A 24134-nucleotide genomic window follows, 5' to 3' on the forward strand; every position below is an offset into this window, starting at 1 on the left:
TTTTGCAGTAACTTCTATAACCACATAATTCCATATAACGAAGCGTATAATACGCTTATTTTGTTATAAGAAGCCGTTTGTTTTAAATTAGTTTTTTTTAATCGAGATGTGTTCTTTATATATTCCGACTTTGTTAATGGATAAATAACACTTTCATTTGATATTTAGTAGTCGATCATTGATCGCTTTCAGATATTAGCCATGTAGTATAACGATCATCATTAGTTTCTTTTTTTTTTTTTCTAAGTCAGTGCACTTGGAAAACAATGTGCTGACGACATCCAATGTAAAGCAAACAATGTTACATGTGTAGACAACGTGTGCAAATGTGAAATCGACTTTTATCAATGGGATCAATCGTCTTGCGCTAAAAGTATAGTATTCTTTATATTAGTTCATACATATTTGATTATTGAATGATAAACTCTATAAAGAAAAACAAATCTGAAACTTTAAAGCTAAAACAAATATTTCTTATTATCTCTTCTCCCTACATGTGTAATGGATAAACAAATCGTTCACATTGTCATGATAATACATAAGTATATATAAATATATATACAAATTTATAGAAAAGGCTTGGAATTCTACTTGCAATGAAAGCAATGAATGCAGAACAGAATTCTGCAATGACTTGGATAAACTGTGTCTCTGTCCACCAAATACAATCATTGATGGAGATAACAATAGTTGTCTGAATGTTACGAAAATAACAGGTAACATTTACTCTGTCTCATTATATCATATGCTTCGATAAAAAAAAATTAGAATTATTTTTTTCCTAGCAAATAATGCCGTATTATTATCTCAGATCCATAAATCATCGGTTTATCCATATTAGTTTGTTATAATTTAAGGACCCTCAAACTAAGTGTACAGTGACTTTAAAGTACTTTGCAGATAAAAAGAAACTGTAGCATACCTTGTTAACGATTTTTTTAAATTCAGGAATTGAAAAAATATGATAAAGAAATCATAAATTTGATTTTCAAGCAATCTCCTCAAACAGTATTTGTGCGTCTTTACTTTTATTTGTCTTCAGCAATCATTTTTAACGGAAAAAATAACACTTGCTGTATTTTGAAAATAAAACAAATAACCTCAAAATATACTTTCGTCTATAATGCAAGGTCATTTTTACAACTTTCAATTTTCACATTTTCATTGTGTAAAAGGGTCCTTAAAAATATGATTGCGTGCATTCATAAAGCGAACTTTTAACATTGTGATATAATTTTTCAGGAATTTCAACATCTTCGCCCAAGTATTGGATGATTCCTATCCTCCTCTTCGTGTTCTTGATAATCGTTCTCGTTATAGCGGCCACAATAGTATTTGCCAGAAGAAAAGGATATTGTCTGTAAAGTCATCTTATTGCCATACCTTTATAAAATGCATCTTTTATCACCTTTAATATTCTAATGACAAGATATTATGTTTATTAACCTATAGAATAAAAAATATCAACATTATTTTTATGATATATATAACCTAATTAAATAATGTCTCTATTTGTTGATATATTATGCATTTTCTGTTTTTAAAAAGTTGTTTAATCAAGCGAGCAAATACTGTGGTTTACTTCACAAAGACATGCCGTATCAATCCGCGTAATACTTTTTATATTTGTTTAGAATATTAGCATATTTTATTTTGTCTAACTTTGTGAACATTAATGATTAAAAAAAAAATGAATTTTATAAAATACCAAATACGTACGGCTCAGGTATGCACAGTTTAACCTGATTTAACTTATCAACTTATAAAAAAATAAAACTTGCAATGAAAAAATGGAAAATTACTAACGATAATTATTTTTTATATTATTTCGTTGGGTTTGAGTTCATTGTTTTTGAATTTATGAATGTATTTATAGAAAGCGTCGAAATCAGAAAACTGCCTATACGTATTCTGAACTGATGTCAGCATCCAGCTCTCTCTATGGGTAAGTTACGTTAAAAATAAAATGACCTTACGTAACTGTATATACATGTTTTAATTAATTTCAGATGATGTGTATAATATATATTGAATTCAACCAAATAAAAATGCATATCGGTGTATATATTATACATAATTTGTGCAGATGATACGATTTTTATTTTCAGAATGTCAACAGATGACAGAAGCTTACAACGGAGTTCCGGTATATCAATTAACGAATCAGCGCAGGATGATGGTAACATTAAAGATTTTACTAATGTTTACACAGTTGCCGATATCAGCATAAGTACAAAAAATACCATCTTCGACAGTGTCTCCTTTATATAAAAAACCATTGTTCTCCTTTTACAGATACAGGACTTATAGAAATGTCACAGTCATGACAAGGAAACTGATTTCACGAAGAAGATTTCGACGGCAAATCTTTAGGTGGAGTTTTGTCCAAATTGTGAAGTGAAAATAACGTGACATATTCCAAATCAAGATTATATTGTAAAAAAGAAAAACTTTATGCCGTTGTGTTGTAAAGTTACCTTCTTTATTCATGAAGTATATTGGCATTTGTTCTACCGTGTAGTTGTTTTCTTAGAAAGTTCTCAATTGAAGAATATTTGTTCAGAAAACTGTAAAATTACAATAATTATGAGAGCCATATGCTTAAAGATAAATTGTAAGATAAGACTTACATTGGAAAAAAAAATTAAATAAAGTCATTAATAAATTAATAAAGGAGTCTTAATTTATAGTTCCGATATGGTCAATATTATCTTCTATATCAAGTTATTATTCATTGCATGCATCATGTTAAATCAAGAATTTTCCATTTTAACAACTGAATACGGATTATTGTTTAAGTATCGTATTGACATTTTATGTACGTAAAATGTTACATGCAAATGAAACATCAGTTATGTACATTTTCATAATAAAAAAGTATTTTACTAAAAATAATGTTATTCTCGTTTGTTTACAGAAGCAATGAATAACCATTGTAAAGATGTTCTAATGCCTGCAAAAGACAAATCATAGATAAACATTTTATTCCCGAATAACTCTGAAATACATGTACATTGTTACTTTATAATTAATAGATTATTGTTAAATTACACGACTGCTTAAGAAATACATGTACATGGTTATTTTAAAATTAATAGATTATTATCAATTTACAAGACCGCTTGCTTTTATCTATAGATTTGTTATATAACAAATATTCCTCAATTCAAACAAACAATCCCCCATGTGAGTGATATTTTTTATCATTGTGAACACACTTTTAATAAGAACAAGAAGGTTCGATTACTTGCACACTTTAAACCACATTTTTTTAAAAAAAAAAAAATTGAAGTAGGAAACAAGTTTTTAGGATGTCAATTATAAAGTGAGACGAAAACAGGTCTAAAAAAGAAATTAGAAAATTTAAGACTTTTTAAAGAACTGTTTGAGGTTAGCAAAAAGTCAAATTTATTAAACATTTTAAAAATCTTTAATTTTACTGAAATATTTGACATATTTTTGCTCTTGCACAGCCAGGATATTTAACAATACAATAAAGAAAAACGACATACTCGCAAAAATATAGCCAGTTGAGAAGTGTTTTTAAAGAAACATATTTAATAGTTCAGTACAGAATATTATATTCACACATCTGTCAAATAAAATTTAAATTTATTTCAAAGCTCTGATTTTAAAATGCTTTTCATTCATTCATTCATTCATTTGTCAATCATTTTATCCTTCATCTATTGTCTCCTTGCACTCCGTGCTTTCTTCACAATTGCATCGAGTTCCTTTCCATCCATACTCACAAATACATTTCCCGGAATCTTTGTCACATGATATAGATTTACTTTGGTCACATTTACATGTATTCTCACACTCTGCACCATATTTGAAAGAAGGACAATCTAAAATTAAATAGGTACATGTAGATAAAATTAACAAAGAATGGTCTGAATTTTCAGATCCTTTTGCAAGTATCAGTATTTGGTCTTGCAACAAAGTATGCTCATTTCAAATTCAGTTATTTCTAAAAAGAAAACTACAAACAAAGAATATATTAGATTTGGAATCAAAGCGGAAAAATCAGTTTACCATCAGAACAGGAAATGCCCACATCTTGATCATGAAAGCAATTATAAGGGTACTCTGAGTTCGGGAATCCATAGCAAGATTGAATTGTTACTTCAAATCCAGCGCAATCAAGATTCGTAATCAGAATATCCCCGGAACCCTCTCCATAATAAGCATCGGTCTTGAATTGTACGTGTCTCCTAAAACCGAAGTGAAACTTTAAAAAATGTTTATTATATCAATACTAAACAACAAAATTTAAATTTTGTTTTCTACGTGAAAAGATGAAAATTTTATTTAGCTCACTTTCAATTTATGACAGATGTATACGATTGTTTCGGTTGTAATTTTAAGCAAAAAAATCGCTTAGCTTTTTCTGATATTGGAATTTTTTGCAAAAAGACAGTAACAGTAGCTGGCAATCATCGATATTATATTTTTGCCTTTCTGATAGTAGTTATATTTTCTTTACTTTATAAATTACATCATTTTCAAAGCATGTACAGGTAATACGGAATGATTTGTAAAATTGTAAATCTTTGGGTCACATGGGGTTTTGAACGATACACAGAATACGTTTACTCCAACGGTGTTTTCACCTAATCATACAAAGATTTCGGGTGCTTTCAATAAAACCGGCACCGCCAGATTCGCTGGTGTTGCCTTCGTTGTCGAATGCTGGAAAGCGCGTCGCCGGCGAGCGATTGTGGCAACACATTTGATCATTGCCGATTAAGAAACAATCTGGTATCTCTGTTACCACAATGGAAAACTGGATTTTTGTAATTAAAGTTTGCATTGCTACATCGAAAAACGTTAAAACTGTAAATAGCTTAATGTCTGGACCAAATTTTGAGATAAGTATCAGATTTAAGCTGCAATCGTCCTCGTTGGAGCATTGTGACGTTGCCAACCGTCCCATTAACGTCACCGTTTCTTGATAATGTCGCCGGAGAGGCAACGTTAATGGAAAGCGCCTATAGTTTAGTTTCAAATTTGCATCCACACAAGAAACGTTGTTTTGATCCAGATATTTCATCTTGTAAATATTAATCTTGAAAGATAACAGTATGAAGACGTGCACTAAAAATAGGAAATTATATTTTTTTCTTACGTAGGTAGGCTTAGCTGCCTACATGCAACCCTGGCGTTTTCTTCCGTAAACCCATCGCTGCATACTGTCCCCCAAGACGGGTTTCCATAAAGAAGAACCTCCAATCGACCATTTGATTTATCACTGCCGTTCACCAATCGGATGTTGTTATAAGAATCCACTGCAAAATAAACCATTTTCATTTGAACAAAATTCAATTTATTTAGGCTTAAAGGACTTTTCTATTTTTAGAATATATTTAATAGGTCAAGAATGCAATATAATAAATGAAGTTATTGACAAATTAAGGAAGAAAATGAATGTGACACTCGATGTTTTATTTATCAGAATTGGCATGTTACATAGATGAAGTAATAGACTTAATTAAGATTCATGTTTGTTTCTGCTACGACATTATAAAAGATTTTATCAGATTTGCTTAACAATATCAATACTCACCGCATATTACCCCTGCAGTGTTCTCAGGTTTACAATCATCAGCTTTAGCAAACTTGCAGTTGAGGAGGTCTGTCTCATTTCCTCTACACCACATATTCATTAGAAAGGTTGGCCCAACGCCTAGTCCAAACTCAGATTCATGTACAGCTATACCATAACTAAAAGTTTCAAAAATACAACATAATCAAATGTCTCAAAATCCTTAATTTGAACAGGATGAACATTTTACGAAAACAAAATAAAAAAAATTTAAAGATACTACATGATACGCAAGTCAAGTGGTTTAAACACGTATAATCATGAATCAAATCAGTGTGTTCAAAAGATATCAATAGTGTGTGTTATATTACTAAATATAAACTCCTTAGCAACATTAATAAGTTTTAAAATGTTATTCAGCACCATATAACGTATTTTACAGTTTTAAGGACAGCATGATGATTCATGTTTGAAATGCATATTTTAACTTGACATTTTAAAACTAACTAGACGTGTATGCACTTAATTTTCGATCTAACATCAATATACCAGTAAAAACCATAAAGTTCATAGCTTTTTCAATAGAAACATTATTTGTAACTTTTTATAAATATTACTTGAATTGCCTACCTGGCTTTTCCTAACTGTCTGCAGACCACAGTTGCACAATTGTCATTCCAGGAATCATCACAAACAGTTGACCAAATGCCATCAATAACCACTTCCACTCTCCCACTTGACTTCGACTTTCCGTTTACAATTCTGATTACTGATAAAATTCAATATTTTATGTCCTTCTCATTTTTAGTAGGATTTCCAATTTATTTTTCAAATAAAATATTTTTTGTATGTCATAGTAAGTTTGGACATGTTTATACATTGAATCACATGCTAATTTATAAAGTGAAAGCAAATATTATTTTGTTACGGGTTGCTGTTGTGTTCAATATCTTACATTGCTTAGGACAGGGTTCCCCGTTGTCTTCACACTGACACGCTTCTCCAGTGTAGCCTTGTTTACAGTGACATTGTCCGTTGGCTTTATCACAGAACTCAGTGTGTACTCGCACACAAGCACAGTCGACACAACTCGGGCCAAATGTCCAGTTTGCACAATCTGTATATGTATTGAAAAATACATAATTCAATTTTATTTATCATTGATGTAAAGTGCGATAAGGATTATTATTCTATCTTTGATTATTGTGTTTGTACAAACCACATGCAGACTCTGTGAGGAATATGTTATCAATGGCGGTTCTCTCACCCATTCTAAATCGTATCTAAATGAGAAGAATAAAATAACAGTCTATGTAATAAGACAATAACTAGTAAATTCATAGTTTGCTTACTTATGGCTGGCGTAAAACTGTTGGATGAAGTTATCAAAGACATTATTATAATTTCTATTCAGTTGTCACATTTAATTTTGAAAATAGCTTTAAAATTTAAAACAAGCTTTTTAATAATAGAAAACTTCCCACTTTTTTCACATTTTTCTCATTTTAAAAGGAAATGATATAATAGCTTTGACAGTTAACCTTAATGTCGCACATTTCACTTAAAGTATCTAAAAGGATAACAACTGTGATATGAGTTTTAACATCAAATTTTCTGCAAACCTCTTTAACTGGATTGCTTTCATGTACAGCTACACGTCTGGTAGTCCAGTTAGGATAATTTCCAAATATACTCGTTAATGCTGATTCAAAATTCATTATATTGTTCACATATACTTCAACTGAGCCGATTCCATCAAGCACGTAGTCAAAATATACACAAAAGTGATTTCCTATATCATATGGAAAAAAGCATAATCATAGTATTAGTTTTTCATGAATGTGTAAATTCATACCATATGATTCTTGTTTATAGCATATGTTGTTGCTTATTGTTTTAAACAGGATATTTGTGTTCTTTATCATGAGAGTTATATTATCTATAGCAAAATTTCAATAATTAGATGCCTTTTTCAGTAGAAACCTTTTGCTGTTGTTTATCGTTTAAACAAAACAAAATGCAAATTAAAATGAATTGCACAGTGTTATTAGTGTAGCGGATAGTGGATGGAATATTTCACTTGTGGATACAAGCACCAAATTTAGCATGAAGGTTCCTTGAACATTAATTGATAAAAAAACATCGTTGACCATTCAAGTTTTGGTCATTTTCAAGATGGCCGCCTCTTATTTCAAAATGGCGTCTTTTTTTCATAATGTTTTCATGATATTTTAAATATTTCTGGGTAATGTTTTTGTTTTCTGTGAAATTATGAAGAAGAATTTGTTGTATGATATAATTTGATGTTCATTTCATATATGAACACTCTGCGCATGCGTTTAAAAACATGCTGCAGCTCATTTTTGAATGTACATGATCTAATCGTCTAAGCAGTTGCACTGCAAATAGCAGTGCAAAATAATTCGGACTTGAAACATTTGCATTCCCCAGAACAACTAATATTACATCAACATTCCAGTAGTTTTTGACATGAAGCCGCAATTGATGGTAAGGATGTCCCTTGTGAAACCGATAAACCGCTATCTTATCCCAACCCTATCTGGAAGGGGATGCTGTGTTTTTTTCTTACTTAGTAACTGACCCAATGTATTGTGGCCCATGGAAAATGCACAAGTCGGTCAGTATTCGTTTTACAAGATTTATTAAAACTCTGCAACTTATTTCAATATTCCGCGAGATCGGGAGTCTGTGGTACGAGCGCCTTGACCGTCGCTCTCCAACTGCCGAATAATTAAACATGGCCAACAATTACATATAGATAACAAAACATTTTTAACAATAGAGACTAAAAGAAAAGTAAATATAAAGAGTTACTTCAATTAACGGATTACTAAGATAAACTGTGAGTCAATTAAGGGTGTCCGGATCAAAGTCACTCAACGCCAGTGACAGGGGAAAAGGTGTCATGTCCAAGGGGAACATTTCACACGGTGATAGTATGTCCAGCTTGCAATACAGATCTCTTAATATGCTCTACAAGAGCAGCTTTTGAGGGATCGAGGGATGCCATTGTATGGAAGCTGCTTACGAGCAAAGAGGCCAAGGCGCGTGTCATTTACTGTATTAGTGTTAGACCGAACGTACATGATGTGTACAAATTCTTCTTGTTTATTAATCATATGTTCTGTCACACTGTCACAAGGAGAACTTGAGAATCTGAGTACCTCTGTTACGTTCTCAAACACATTTCAGCCTGCCATTCTGTCATTTTACCTGTCTCAACAAATGCGAACTCTGTATCCCAGTCCGTGATAAATGAAAGAATGACAATGCTTTGATCTTGGACCCAGTGATCCAACAATGTCATGAACTATAATGATGGTATCCATCGCAAATCCTTGCCCTTTCCAAATGTCACCCATAACTCATCAACTTTTTAATCATCAAAAACAACCACACCAATAACAACAACAATCTGTATCCAATCTGTTGTCAGTAACAGAGCTATAGATACAGACTTGTATCATCTAAAAACCATATGTTCCTACATACAAAACATGCAGCCTTGGGTAGTATCAATTCAAGTTCGGATACAGATTGTTGTTGTTATTGGTGCGAGTGTTTTTGATGATTTGAAAGTTGATGAGTTATGGGTGAAAGGGCACGAATTTGCGATCGATACCAATTCATGATACTGTAAACGTATTATATTTGGCTTGTACAATATTTGGCGGAAATTAGTTTTTGAACAAGTTGGCGTAGATTTGAATTATAGTATTCCTGAACGTGTCTATTCTTTTACATATATGTATTGCATTTAGCGGTGTACTTAATTTAGCGGAAGCCGCATTCCGCACAAAGCGCTAAATATAATACACAGCCAAATGTTGTACATTTACAGTAATGTTTCATCAGTGGGTCCAAGATCAAAAGCACTTTAATTCTTTCAGGCATTCACGGATTGTGATACAGAGTCCGTATTTGATGGGACATGTAAAATGACAGCATGACAGGCTGGAATGTGCTTGAGATCGTTGCAGAGGTATTCGGATTCTTAAGTTCTCCTTGTGACTGTGTGACAGAACATATAATCAATTTGTACACATCATGTACGTTCGGTCCAGCACTGCCAATAGAGGAAATGACACGCGCCTTGACCTCTTTGCTAGTAAGCAGCGTCCGTACAATAGCATCCCTCGATCCCTCAGAAGCTGCTCTTGTAGAGCAAGCTAAACATATATTGGGTTAGTCACTATACAAGGGACAAAACTCACCATCCCCTTCCAGATGGGGTTGGGATAAAGATTACGGTTTTCGATTTCACACTGGACATCCTTACCACCAATGGCAGCTTCATGTTAAGAATTACTGAAATGTTGATGTAGTATTAGTTCTGGGGAATGCAACACAAATGGTGACACAAATTTTGCAAACTTTTTCTGCCAGTGACCTTGACCTTGCACAAATGACCTAGGGTCAAGGTCATGACACAATCTTAGGTCATAAGCAATCTTTGTGTGAAGTAAGAACCTCCAATGTTTCTCCACAAGAAAGATATGGACCGGACACGAATTTTGCACAGACGGACGGCAGGACGGACGGACGGACAAGATGATTCCTATATACCTGTATAATTACAACATTGCTTATGGTGACAGATGTTGAAAATAATAGTAGGATTGTGAAAAGTTCAATTTTATTGGTAAAATTCCTTTCTTCTATATATCATGCAACTTGCCAAAATAGTGACACTGGAGAAAGATACGTATATTTCGGCAAACGCAAACATGTGAAAGCTTACGTTGTTCTTTTAATTGAATGTGAATTATGGTGTAGTAGTCCTCTGCTGGTATGTCAATTTGTCGAGTATCTACAAACACATATGTAGGATTGTCTGATCCTTCGTGTGGTCTCCAATCTAGATAGGCACTGTAGTACTGTATGCAAAAAGTCACAATAACAAACTGTCAACCATCTCAAAAACAATGAAGCGAAATATGAATTAAAAGCATTTTTATGCAGAAAATACGCATATTTGTATTATTCATCAAATGTTCTAATGATAACATGTAAATAATATATGCAAAAATGAGAAGTTTAGCATATTATGGTAAAATACGCATAATCTTTAATCAAAGACCCAGCATGTTTATTATACATGTGAAAATAAAATGAAAAGCATTTCACCTTTTATAAACATCTAGTGCATTCTTTTCATGAAAAGTATAAATGGCATATGAACATTGATAACCAGTGACATGAGTTAATTAACTTGGCTACAAATTGAATAGAGAGCTAGCAATAGTTGTAGAAATCTTATGTTTCACTGATTTCTGAGTTATCCTATCTTGTTTCCTTTACAAAAAAGAAGAGGAGAATAAACAATTTAAAAAGAAAATTATCTTGATTACTTTTAAAATTTATTTGATAGAATTTCAAATTGGCACAACGTTTATAACTTATTTAGTTAGATATCAACAAAAAAAACCTACGATTTTTTCTGTATTAATTTTGTTTTGTATCGCATATTAAGTAATAATAATGTTCATTATTTTACTATTTATGATTACTTACTTTGTATCGGTCAATAAATATCGGGTTTGTAAGTTCAATGTTGCACTCTTCTTTCCAGTAATAGCCTTCAAAGGGGCAGGAATAAATCACATCAGTCAAATCTGCAATTCATAACATCAAACATCCGATCACTTACAACGTAAACTAAGTAGTTGGCCTTTTAACCCTCACACTTTCAGAGAAATCATTGCATGGGTGCAGAAGGTTTCGATCAAATCAAAAGTACTATTTTACAGACCCGGTTTTAGTTGTTTCGTATTGAGAGAAAGTTTTTATGCTCTTTTTTAACGTGTTCTGTGCTTTATCTACTGTACAACCTGGCCCCACCGTTACTTAAATTTTTTAAATACTAAACACAATTCTCAACACAAATCTTTCAAAGAAAGGTAGATATGTTTGAGGTGAATACTAAAAGTTAAAGCAAAGTATTGTCTTGGAAAGATGGCGATGGCAGAGCATGATGAAACCAAAAGTTACCAAATATGCAGTAAGAATTTTTCTTTTAAAAATACTTTGCGGGCCATATTTGGTTTACTCCTAGCCTTGTATAAATTTATTACAAAATTATTTGAGGGGTTTTGTCTCCAGAACCAACCTGCTAAATAAAATGATACATCTAGTGATTACCTGAACAGTTCGTTGATTTGTTGAATGACCCCTGCTTGCACACACACCTGTCATAATTTATTTTGGAAGGTTCTTTACATTGGGGAATCACTGATGTTTGCCAACTACAGTCAGTTCCTCCATAACCGTCATGGCATACACAAGCTCCGGTTATGACGTCACATCCTATGCTTGTTTTCTTGTTACACTCACAGTCTTTCATACAATCATCTGAGTACTTCCATACTGGACATTCTAAAAATTAAGGAGACAAAATATATGCTCGCAGATTTGCATCAAAAAGTAATCGAAACATTACCTTTATGAAACAAGGGGACAATAGAACTATGACGCTTCTGCAGGTATATTTTGGATAAAGACAACTTACTCCCACATTCAATCTGTTGGTAATTGGGACAATATGGGTTGTAGGAAAAGTCGCAGTCTGTTAGAGTTTCCTCATCTCCAGCACAGCTAATCGATATTTGTAAATTCTCTTTGCCATAAGCTGGTTTCTGATTTGAATATACAGGTCGCCTTATGGAAATAAACATTTTTGAAACTTACATTTATAATCAAATCTTTCATATTTGACTAACTCTCTAGTCACATTTTGCATCAAATACATCGTATACAACACCAATAACGAAGTCTTCTTTGCTATTTTCTTTTTAGAAAAAAAAATTCATACGTTGATAGATTAAGCTGCCGACAAATAACTTTGGCGTTCTGTTTGCTTGATCTACTGTTACTGCAGACTCCCTTCCACCCGGTCCCTCCAAAGATCTCTACAACCCCTTCATCATCGAGTCGAACATTGTCTGTGAAAAAATTACATGTACTTTGTAACGTTTCTTCAAAGCTAAATTTCACATAATTATATATAAAAACACAGGAGATCATATTTATTTTAATATATGTTAATTTGAACACGCAAAATTGAATTAAATTTTATCTTTTGATATTTAATATCACTTTAACTTTACAAATTTATTTTTTGTCTATTAAATCATACTATATAAGCATGCATTGAAATAATGTCTGTCCGATCTTGTCCGCTAGATTGTCAACAGGACACCCCCCTTCCCTCGATTCCATAGCTTTGTTAAGTTATGATGACTTTTAACGTACCTACGCAGCCGTGTCTGTAGTTGGTGAACCCTTTCTTACAGATGCAGAGTGTTTGGTTATTCTCCCTGTAACAGTCAGAAGTCTCTGTGTTGCATGTATGCGACCCAACAACACAGTTGCAGGAATATCCAGTGAACCCTGGCTTGCAAATACACTCTCCCGTTTCTGGATCACATGATAATGTATTCTTTTTGTTGCAAGTGCAAAGTAACTTGCAGTCTTCACCGTACCTCATGTATGGACATACTAAAAATATTAAGAGATGGTACGGTTCTTAACAAATCCTTATTTAGTTAGTGATTTGTCTACAAGTTTTGTTTAAAGAAATAGAATTCAGTTATAATATAATAATATCATTATTATTTACAATATGATTATTTTGTTTAGATACAGGAAAAAAATATCCCATATTGTATATATAAAAGCATGAGTATATGTTACCTAAATAATCTGATAATTTGCGAAACGAGAATTCTGACGATATTGACGAGTCATTAAGAACTGTAAACGTCTTAAATTCCACGTGTCTAAAATTTCACCATTTCCTGTGTTAGAACCTTTCATGGTATTTTTAATTTAACGGCCAATCGGTTTCAATTTAAATGAAAATTGAACACAAATTATATGTAATGAACATATTACCACACATTTATATCATTTTTCTTTGGAATCACGTTAAGTTACTGTCCTAAATTCGTTAAAAACTATCAGAAAAATAATTTAAAGTATTTTACCGAAGATAATACGCATTGTTATACTTTCACGTTAAATACTGAAATCTGGTTGGTTAAGACGCAGTTCATAATCCGTTCTATTACCCTCAGCGTTAGCAACGCACTTAGCAACGGGTAACATTAAAAATTGTTACATGCGCGAAAATTATGCGCGTACGGTTCGCTGTAGAATTCACGTTATTCCTATATAAAAGCAGTAAATTTTCTTAAAAATTAAGACATTCAGTATAACAAAATAAATAGTGCCTGTTTGGGAGGATAACAGTTGAAATTGACACCCCTCGAAAACCATTACCCTCCCAAACAGGCACTATTTAAATACTATTGTATATTGTGTTGATCGTTCGAGCGTGATCTTGCCAGGTCCGCGGATTTCTGTATAGCAATTAACAACGTTATCTTTGATATCTTCCGTCATGTATTAAAAAGGGGGAATTTAAAATTGAATATTTAACATTACCGGTATTGAAATTGATTATGAAAAATAATTATTCAGTGATTGAAAATACGCACAATTTATATTTAAATTATGTTAAATGTGTGTGACCTATTAAATTCCACGAAAATGCATGGACAGCTCAAAAACATATAAAATTTTCTTTTTACAACAAACGTACAATGTGCTACCAAAGCTATATTTACTAGGAATTCACTCATTTGGAAGTTGATGCATAAAAACGTCACTCCATGGAAAACGAACTCCATTAATTGTCGACGTATAATGACTGTCTTTACACTCCACATTCTTAATGATCGTATGTTTTTCATATACTATTATAATTGTTAAAATTAACTTTTTAAACAATGTCAAGTGCTAGGCATAATGTACTGAGTTAAATTTTTATAGCAGAATTAATTTACTGCATTTTTCAGTTGTGCTTTACACAGGTGTGCTTAGAGAAAAATCGGACGACACATAACATTTCCGTATAAAATCGCTTCGTATGGTCATTAGAACAATAAGATAATCAAAGTAAGACCAATTCTGAGTAATTCTTTATTTCCTGTGTATTAATTTGCTTCCTGTGTATAGCGATTAGCAGCGTTCACGACCACAGGTAGACCGAAAGGCTGATTCTCCGAACGCCTACTGCCCAATTATCATTATTCAATTATACTGGGCAATTATGGGGCCTTCTAAATGGGCGCAGGTAGACTTTACCTGTGTTTCCTTGAATGAAAAATAATACAACAGTTTGTCATTTTTGTTAAATTTTTAATGTCTTTATAATTTAAATTGTTGCATAAATAAAAAGAAAACATTGAATCAATTTTAATATATCTATTTAATTTATTAGCACTACATGTAATTCAATAAAATAATGTTTTAAAATTGCATAACATTTTATATACAATTTTCTTTTTATTTTGACACAAAGAACTGTTTTATAACAAACTCATAAATACATGGATGTCTAAATCATAAATAACAATTTAAAATGACAAAAAGTTTTAAAAAGTATAATTTATACCAATATATATAAACAATATTTACACAGATACTAATATGGGCACTGAGTCTGTCTTAATGTCCTTTCACGTTCAATGTCACTATGTCAATGAAGAAGTTCCGATGCTGAATCTGCGTAGGTCATAAGGTCGATGAGGCTGGGGCAGGTGTAGAGGGTTCCATCACAGAAGAAGGTCTCGGAGGCAGCAAGGTCTTGAAGGTTGTATGTTGTCGCAAACGCAAGTATCGTGTTGTTCTGGAAGATGTTATCTAGTAGAAGGAATGGTTGTCCCGTCTCTGTCTCTGTCCATTTCCCCTCCAGTCTGATGTCTGCTGTAGTCTTTGGAAGTGGTGGTGTCTGTTTCCTGCGGGCTCTGTAGAGTGATGACCTGGCGGTGTTGAAAGCAGCCTCTCGATGAGCTCTCTGCTGGTGTCGCCCCATTCGTTGTCTCGGAGTTTGTTGGGTTCTTCGCTGAAAATGGAGGGGATGGGCCTAACTTCATCTGTACATCTTATGGAGATGGCTGTCATAATTTGTTTGGCGACAACTTCAGTGTGGTCCGCTGCATGGGTGTGTTGCTGTTGTCCAAAACCTGTGGGGATGTCGTTCTCTGTTGAGATACTGGCGGAACACCCAGATGTAGTGCACCTCCAGAAGATCTATCTATTTACAGCTTGGATGAGTTCAGTTCAACATCTTTACAGTAATTGATTTCAAAACAAATATGTAAAAAATATCAGTGATTTTTTTTACCATAATGATGTTCAATTACATGGTTTTATGACTTTGTTATTAAAAAATATTTAAGATTATGTCGTTCATTTATTCACAGCTAGGACAAATTTGTTGAAGCAAGTGATTTTTTATCATAATTTTATCTCAGTCAGAATTTAGATAATCATCATTTAAAATCTCTGATTTTAATTTATACCTTAAGATATAATGTTTTATTTTGTTAAAATGTAAATTTAAAAATGAAGAAAGATATTTTATTTTTATTTTTTTAAATAATATTTAATGATTATTTTATTTCACTGAAACATTTAGGTTTTTAAAAAAATATGGTATTTTTAATATAATTTCAGGTACATGCAGCCATTAGCACTATTTATTGCATCTTTTTATTTTTTTGAATTAAAAATAAGACAATGTCGTCTACCTGTGAACCAAAGTATATACAGGTAAAGTCTACCTGTGTCCAAAAGTATATACAGGTAAAGTCTACCTGTGTTCCCTTAGAGGGCCCCATAATTGCCTTGACCAATTATTATTTTTAATTGAGGAGTAGGCGTTCGGAGAACACACCGACCGAAAGCCCCGCAGGCTTTCACACCTCTAATTATTAAGCCCCACCCTCACCACCCAGTAAAATTGTTCGGCCTTTAAGTGTCAGCTTTTCTAGCCTTCCTTTCTCTTGGGACAATTTTTTTCAAAATTTCTCAAAAATTCTCAATGATTTCCAATTATCTCACCTTTAAAAATGGGCGTGGTATTTAATTTTCATAACTTTGAATTCATTTTGCTTTAGGGTGTGTTAAATTAGGTTGAAATTGACCCAGTCGTTTTGAAAAAAATGTTGAAAATTTAAAAGTTTACGGACAGACAGACAGAGAAAATATGATCAGAAAAGCTAACTTAAACTTTTAGCTCAGATGAGCTTAAACGGGGTCAATTGCGATACTTTGCGTTATTTTGAAATACCTCGTTCGCTCTATCGTACATACGCTAAAATGTTTGTAGTAACCTGATTGCAATTTTTAATAATTGCTCGAAGTTGAAACATCGTGCTACTTCAGATAGTTGCCCGTAAGAAGCTTGGACTCCATATTAATAGTATTTAAGATTTTTCTAAAGTATTTATTAAAAATGTACTCGCAGTTTCATCAAAATTTATAATCAAAATTTATATCAAAGCTGGGGTATTCTATATACTTATTTTGACGCTTAATACAAATTTATTCTATTTTAGATAAATAGAATAAAAAATGATTACAAAGAAAAAGTTCACATTTTCATTCCATAATTGATATTTTGAGCTTTTTGCACAAATAAATTGCTTGTAATTAAAGGTTTACAGTTTGTGGCCCTTTGAACTAGGATATAGAAAATCCGAGATTCCTCCCACTCTTCAACCTCACCTCACATGTTTTTCGAACATCAATAATATAATAAAATAATATTGATGTTTTTCGAACATCAATAATATGATAATAGATGCTGGGTTAACAGTCAGCGGAGCCTCAGATTAGGGTTTTGATTTTTAAATTGAATCTTAAAATGCAAAGATAACTCTCTGACATGTCAAATGGATATGAAACTCATATGATCGTCAAGGCCGGTCAAATGAGTATCACAGTAACAAAACACGGAAATCCACGTCTTTCCACTTTTTTTTCGTTAAAAGGAAACATGATTGCAATTTACAAAAGAGGTATATATATATTAATCGGAATTGGATAACACGTGTTATTAACACTTTGTCGCCGAAACAAGTGCCTCAGGTTTGCTTCCAGAAATAGCTATCTTGAAATATTGTTTCTATGATATACCTGTGTTACAGATGAGCGTTACAATGGAACATTTGACATTGGAAATAGATACACGACAATCCAGCAGCCTTTGTTCGTTCCCTGTGCATTTAAAGTCCCAAAACAGCGCATCCCTAGCTACTAATCCCTGGTATACTGTAATGGATTTCCTGAAACAGATAATAGGTTAAAATGGTTAGTGGAATTTAAATATCGTGTAAATGATTCCGTTAAGTACTTAGAAAATGCGATTTCAGGTAAAACATAATAATTTTCTTTCTTTTCAAAATTAATTTAAGCACAGAAAATTTTTGAAATAGATAAAATGAAATTAAGATATGTGTCTGAAGGATAAGGTAATGGTAATGTTCAGTTCAGTTCAGTTTATTTCACTCAACACCATATAATGGTACAAGAGGTACATAAGAAGAACAAACATAGTTACATATATATATACAATATAGTTGTAAAGTTCAAGAAAGTAAGCGGGGTGAACAAACAGTATGAATAATTTTTTAAATAAAGAAACACAATTTTCTTAATGTGATATAATCGACTGAAGACATGATTTCATAGAACTTTTTAGTGTTAGGAGAAGAACAGTAATATGTATCTATAGGAGAGGAACAGTAATATGTATCTAAAAACTGACTTCGCAATTTACTTAATGCCTTGCCGTGAAATAGTATTTGGTGTAATTAATGAAATTGTTAAATTAATTTAATTAAATTATTTACATTCGATTATTCTTTATTACAGTAATCAATTAAAAAACCTTCGTCTGTCCTATTTAAAAGAGCTTAAGTTGATATATTTTAATTATTATAATATATAATATGTGAATGCAAAAAAAAAAATGTTTACTAAGTACATGTATTCAATGAATACAAAGTCATTTACATTACTATCATATGCTTTTGAAGAAAATATGTTTTTCATTCACTGTTAACTTTCTCATAACTATTTTTCTTTTCTAAAAGTAGTGATTAAACTACTGAAAAAACTTGATGTTTGAAAAATTATTGTTTCATCGACATTGCAGATTCAGTGTCAGGTGTTACAGTACATGTAAATATGAAATAAGTCTTTGGGGGAAAGTCTCGTATGATTTATAGCATATTGCCGGTTAAACATATTAAAAATTTGATAAAAAAAAAATATCAGAAAAACATCGCAGGTATGATAAGGCAACTCTCAGCGATCGATTGAGTAAAAATTCCTTTAAAAGATAAAACGTCACAGCATGATGTCATATTTTCATCAGAAATATGTCGGTTTTAACTTTATCTCTGGTTAAAATTTTTTTAAAAAGTGTGGGCGTAAAATGTCACTAGAAAATGTTCTAACTGAATGGTTTATTCCCACGTAGCTAAATTTCTGAAATTCTTATTCCCACCTAGCTAAAATTGTGATTTTCACACCTGAGTGAGCACTGAGTATAGTCTGTTTTAGGTGTGAACTACCTGTATAGAAATCACCTGTGATATACTGCTAGATATTCTTGATAATATGTTTTAAAAATGTTTAGAGCTATCAATTATTGAAAGGTTTCATATTCATAATTTAAATAAATAAAATAAAATTCAAAATAAATAAATTAAAAAAGGAATATGACCGTATATTCTGTATTCTGATGTTAACATATATCAATTTGATTTCTATTGTCATTCTTTTGAGCTACATGGATAAATTTGATTCTGGCTCTTCAAACCCGTCAGAGTTGTAAATATAATCATCCCTATAGATAAACGCCTAGATAAAAAGGTGGAACAAATTTATCCGTACATATTTGATTAACCTATTGCTTAATTCATCACCGAGTAATACTTTTAAATGACTTTTTGTTTGCTTGTTTGTTTGTTTGTTGTTTTTTTTGGGGGTTTTTTTTTTTGGGGGGGGGGGTTGCTTATAACAACCTGTATATGTGTCTTTGAAATCAACAGATCCGGTTATTTCATAAAAAGGGGTGGTGGTCCACTTTCTACATTCCTACGTGCATTGTTTAAAAACCCATTGTAAAGAAGAAAATGTTTGTAATGCAAGTTTTTAACGGGGACTTCACACAGTTATAATAATGTTGAAAAAAATTAAGCACGCATGCAGAATATTACATTAACAAGCGTTTCAGTAACTTTATTCTGATATTCTTAAATCATCTATCCACATAACCTTTTCATGTGATTAAAACAATCAAAATTATAAAATGTTCTTATAAAAGTTAGTACAGACTTTCCAGATAAAATTCAACAATGCTTTATATGCCACGTTGCAACAACAACAAAAATTACATCAAATTCATTAACTTTGATTTTTCCATTTTATCTGAAACTTGATCCTTTCGGGAAAATTAGCATAAAAAGTGCAACACCCTCTTTGACCAAAATCGTGACCATGCTCATTTAATGAAACTATGTCTGTTTAACTTCTCATCACTCAAAAGAATGAATATTGAGTAATTTTAAATAAGATAAAATTTACTTAAAATCAGTCATAAAACAAACCCTTTTTAATTATTAAAATTTACATCTATTACATGTATTAAGTAATTTTTTTTAAAAAACATAATCTTAAGAATTTGTTATTTTTCATATAATTAAAAATTTACCTAAGGCAATAATTGAACAGACCATAATTCACCTGTAACTAATTTCCTTTGATCTTTGACACCCTTACCTGTGCACCATTCCCACTTAGCTAAAATCATTCACCCATAGAAAATTCAGAATTTTAGCTAAGTGGGAAGACACCAACTGAATATATCTTCGATTTTCCTGTTTTACGTATAATTATCATTTATGACGTCACAGGCATGTTTAATAAAGAAGATCAATGTTGGGAGACAAATCATCGGAATGCAGTGTAAACAATGCCGAATTAAGACTTATTAAATACACATACCAAAGATTTAGATGAATATCAGTAATGATATAATCAGGATAATACAGACATGGATATTTTGTTTTATCGGCGAGAGTTATAAGGTAAGAAGATAAACATTTATATGGATTGACCGGCAGTGTGTACAAAAAGGCAAAAGTGTAACACTACCCCGAATATTATGAAAGTTGAATTCGGCAAATATCAAAAGCATATGGCCTTAAATACTTGAAAAGTGCTGCTAGAATCCTGCGGTTTGTTCTTGTAAATAAAAAAATACGTTGTATTTTCAATGAAATTGAATAAGCTGAGGGGGTTTCCGATAAATAATGACAATATTTATTTTATGCGATTAACGATAGGATTTTAGCAGTAATACAAATAAAAATGAATTAATTGCCAATCGAATTATTGTATTATACATACAAATGAACTGCGGGGTAGTGTTACACTTTTTGATTTTTTGTGGTAAAAAAGTTCTTTTTTTTAAGTGTATCCTGATACAATGGCACGGCAGCTTCAAAGATCGACTCGATTCCGAATGAAACAAATAATTTAGCGCTGTTTTTATAAAAATAAACATTTTTTTTAATTGATCATAATATCAACGGTCATTTAACTCGGAGTTGCCTTTCCTACCCGCAATATTAAACAGCAAATGTTTGATTATTAAAAGTAATTAGCCGGAATGAATTGATTGCTGTCAGGAATGCATTTTCTAGGTTTTAAAAGGTTAACAATACCCTCTTCAAAAAATAAACATGCAGTTATGTAACATTAAGTTGCATAGTTTGTATGCAAACGATTCTAGCTGATTTATGTTTCATGTTTTATTACTCCTGTTCAAAATGATGGTTTTAACTGATTTGGTTATGAATAATCTAAGTCCCAGTGAGCACTTTAACGATGTCAATTAATTCATTTAGCATTTTTGCTTGAAATTTAATTTGTTTATATCAATATGTTATGTTTTCAATGAATAACGTTAACAGAATCAATCTTCTGATTTTGAATTATATCTTATGATGTCTATTCTTAAATCAAATAAGTTAATAAGCCACTTCCAATGCAAGTTAATGCATAGGGGAACTGATTTAGAAAGCAACACTAAATATTATTTTCACTAAATCTACTATACCGATCACAGAGACCAACTCTTATAAATGCAGAGTAACTATACTTGCGTTTGTAAACCAAGCTCTCGACATGCTACTTCACCATCTTTCTCATCAAAGCCCGTGTCACAAATATTGTGCCAGGCGTCAAAGTAATACAGCTGTGGTATACCGCTGATTCCTGTCAGTGAGGTCTGGTTAGACACCAATCGTATCGGTGGATCTGTAAGTAGAAACAATTGATTTTCTTCATTCAATAAAGTCACACTTATCTAGCTATTAGCCACGGGTGCATATTTTCCTTTCCTTCCTTTTCATTCAAAGGCGTTCAATGACGAACAGAGATGTCGTCACAAATACACACACTCATATAAAATATACTTTGGCTTTTATTTTTTTTTAAAAATAAAATCACAAGTATGCTAAGTTCGCCTTATCTCCCCGACAAAACTTCATAGAACTATCGATAGCTTTGACATTGACTCTGATATTTGACCTTCAATTATCATGTCGTTATTCATAGAGTTGTGCTTTAAACCATCATGTGTGGAATATGCATCGTATTGCTTAGCTCGAAAATGCATATAGATAATAAATCATTAAATGTATAGGAACCGGTTACCTGGAAACTAGTGTTGTTTTCCCTCGAATCTCTGCGCTAAAGGTCATGCAGAGAAAGTATGATAAGTACTTATCCACTGTGATTACTCACTAGAGGGACACGTTACTAAAGCAGCGCTTTCTCCTGGGCAGTATCGTTTCCTGCGATACCGTCTTTGGCAATCCAAGAGGCTGTTCTCTTCACCATTACATTTGATGTTAGGCCAGAAGAAGTAGGAGGTGGGCTTAACGCGTATTTTTTCACTAATACGTGCATACTTACTGAAACAAAATTTAGATAATGATTGAAAGACAATGATGATTGAAAATATTGAGGTAACAATGTATTTGTACGATATCTATCATCAAGATATGAATACACTTGTCCTTTTTATGGTGTTAAAAGGATGTGAATATACACAATTCCATTTTTAACAAATCAAATATAAATTCTGTGTTCAAAATTGTTACACATATTGTCAAACTTTGAGTTGAATGAAAAGTTTGCGACGTAAACTATTATTTACGGTATATCTATGTTTCAATTTTACATGTGTAACAATGTATGACTATTTCAGATAAACAAGATACAAACAATAACGTACACGGGTAAACCAAAGTGGCGACAAACGACCTGAGCTTCTTGTGCTGTGAGCCTCTTTTTACAAATCCCTCCCCAAACTCCATCGCGATATATTTCTACAACGCCCTCATTCTCTAGCGTTTGATTGGTCAATCGAACGTATTCATCTGAGGATATAAATGGCATACTTTACAATCTTAAAATAGAATCCATCAAAGGTTTTGAATTCGGCTATTTTGAATTACTTATTTTTTATTTTTTGAAGACATTGTTCAATAATGAGGCCTGAAAAGTATTATTAGAGTTCAAAAAAGCAATATGAAAATAGTTTTTTAGATTGTGTACTAAGATAACATGTGAGACGCTGACGTTGTATTAGTTTTCTTTTCGAATTACTTTAGAATACGTTATCTAATACTCGTTTCAAATTGCCAACTATAAATGTTACGTACTGAAACATTCCTCCTTGTTTGTTGTCGACAAATGAGGTTTGCAAAGACACACTGCCTCTCCTCTTTCACTGGTATGGCAGTATGACGTCTCAAGGTTACAGGTGTGAACTCCAGTTTTGCAATTGCAAAATTCGCCAGAGTAACCATTTTTACAAGTGCAATAACCATATTTTACATGACAGGAGGCGCTGGTCGTTTGATTACAATGACAGCTCTCGCATTGTTGTCCATATGTCCATTTGGGACAATCTGTTAAACAATATATGTTACATTGTTACAAATGTAGTAGATGTTAAGCGAACTTGAGTAAATGCATCGCTGGAATTTCATTCTTTCAAAATTATTGGTTTATAGGCCTTAATGTTCACACGGTAATAGTGCTTATTTACGCTGATTGTTAAGTACGCGTATATAGTCAAACAATACGCGTGGGTATGAAATTCGCAGGTGTGCAATTTACCACACTTAAGTTTTGATTTTTTTAGCATACGTGCGGGGGTATTTTATGCTGTTTTAATCTTACTGCGTAACTAGTGTAAATTTCCCTCACGCGTAAATAATCACTTTTACATAATTTAAGAAAATCTGTAAGAGGTAAGATTGAAATTAATTTTCTAAGAACAAAATACTAGTATTCACCGTTCGTTAGTATTTCCAACATGAATACTTAAGTTCCGTACACAATTATTATCATACCTTGAAAGTGTGCAGAATAAGATTTATAAATATAAATTGCAATGCCTTAACATAAAATATAATATCTAATAATTTCCTATACATACATTTTTATACTCACCGTATTTCTGTCCCTGTATTGAAATCATTGATAAAGCTAGCAAACTCAAAAACACCATAGCGCAACACATTGAGTCTCAACCAATAAAATAATTTGGGGTCAAATACGAACTTATAACCGCATCATTATACGGTCTGTGTTATTTTGAAATGCATGTTTGCTTTATTGTTCCTGAGTT

General features: G+C 32.2%; 2 protein-coding genes across 2 annotated transcripts in view; one reads left to right on the forward strand and one right to left on the reverse strand.

Moving 5' to 3' along the window:
• LOC128180931 (uncharacterized) overlaps window positions 1-3116 on the forward strand; it is a 51090-nt gene extending 47974 nt beyond the window's left edge. Inside the window, exons 42-47 of the mRNA XM_052849139.1 lie at window positions 248-373; window positions 573-716; window positions 1243-1360; window positions 1877-1945; window positions 2109-2179; window positions 2296-3116. Of these exons, the coding sequence (XP_052705099.1) occupies window positions 248-373; window positions 573-716; window positions 1243-1360; window positions 1877-1945; window positions 2109-2179; window positions 2296-2327 (560 nt within the window). The 3' untranslated portion in view covers window positions 2328-3116. The remainder of the gene's footprint in view (window positions 1-247; window positions 374-572; window positions 717-1242; window positions 1361-1876; window positions 1946-2108; window positions 2180-2295) is intronic.
• A 161-nt stretch (window positions 3117-3277) lies between these two features.
• LOC128180944 (uncharacterized) lies at window positions 3278-24134 on the reverse strand. The gene is made up of 20 exons (XM_052849158.1): window positions 23957-24134; window positions 23161-23409; window positions 22731-22875; window positions 22238-22407; window positions 21595-21748; window positions 17555-17703; window positions 12821-13066; window positions 12381-12510; window positions 12078-12226; window positions 11711-11944; window positions 11084-11184; window positions 10311-10446; window positions 7171-7340; window positions 6768-6831; window positions 6504-6665; window positions 6179-6317; window positions 5570-5727; window positions 5132-5291; window positions 4039-4217; window positions 3278-3851 (listed from the first exon to the last, which is right to left on the reverse strand). Exons 1-20 carry the CDS (start codon window positions 24024-24026, stop codon window positions 3676-3678), a joined length of 3141 nt encoding a protein of 1046 aa, XP_052705118.1. The 5' UTR covers window positions 24027-24134; the 3' UTR covers window positions 3278-3675.

Source organism: Crassostrea angulata, chromosome 1 (assembly GCF_025612915.1).
Source record: "Crassostrea angulata isolate pt1a10 chromosome 1, ASM2561291v2, whole genome shotgun sequence".
NCBI classification, from domain to species: Eukaryota; Metazoa; Mollusca; class Bivalvia; order Ostreida; family Ostreidae; genus Magallana; species Magallana angulata.

What these genes read in the sequence shown, in the direction of transcription:
- LOC128180944 (XM_052849158.1), bottom strand. Translation starts at nt 24,026, where the DNA reads ATGTGTTGCGCTATGGTGTTTTTGAGTTTGCTAGCTTTATCAATGATT. An exon ending in CCTCACAGAGTCTGCATGTG is followed by an intron (nt 6,666 to 6,767) that starts GTTTGTACAAAC and finishes ATACATATACAG; the next exon opens with ATTGTGCAAACTGGACATTT. An exon ending in CACTGCAGGGGTAATATGCG is followed by an intron (nt 5,292 to 5,569) that starts GTGAGTATTGAT and finishes TTTATTTTGCAG; the next exon opens with TGGATTCTTATAACAACATC.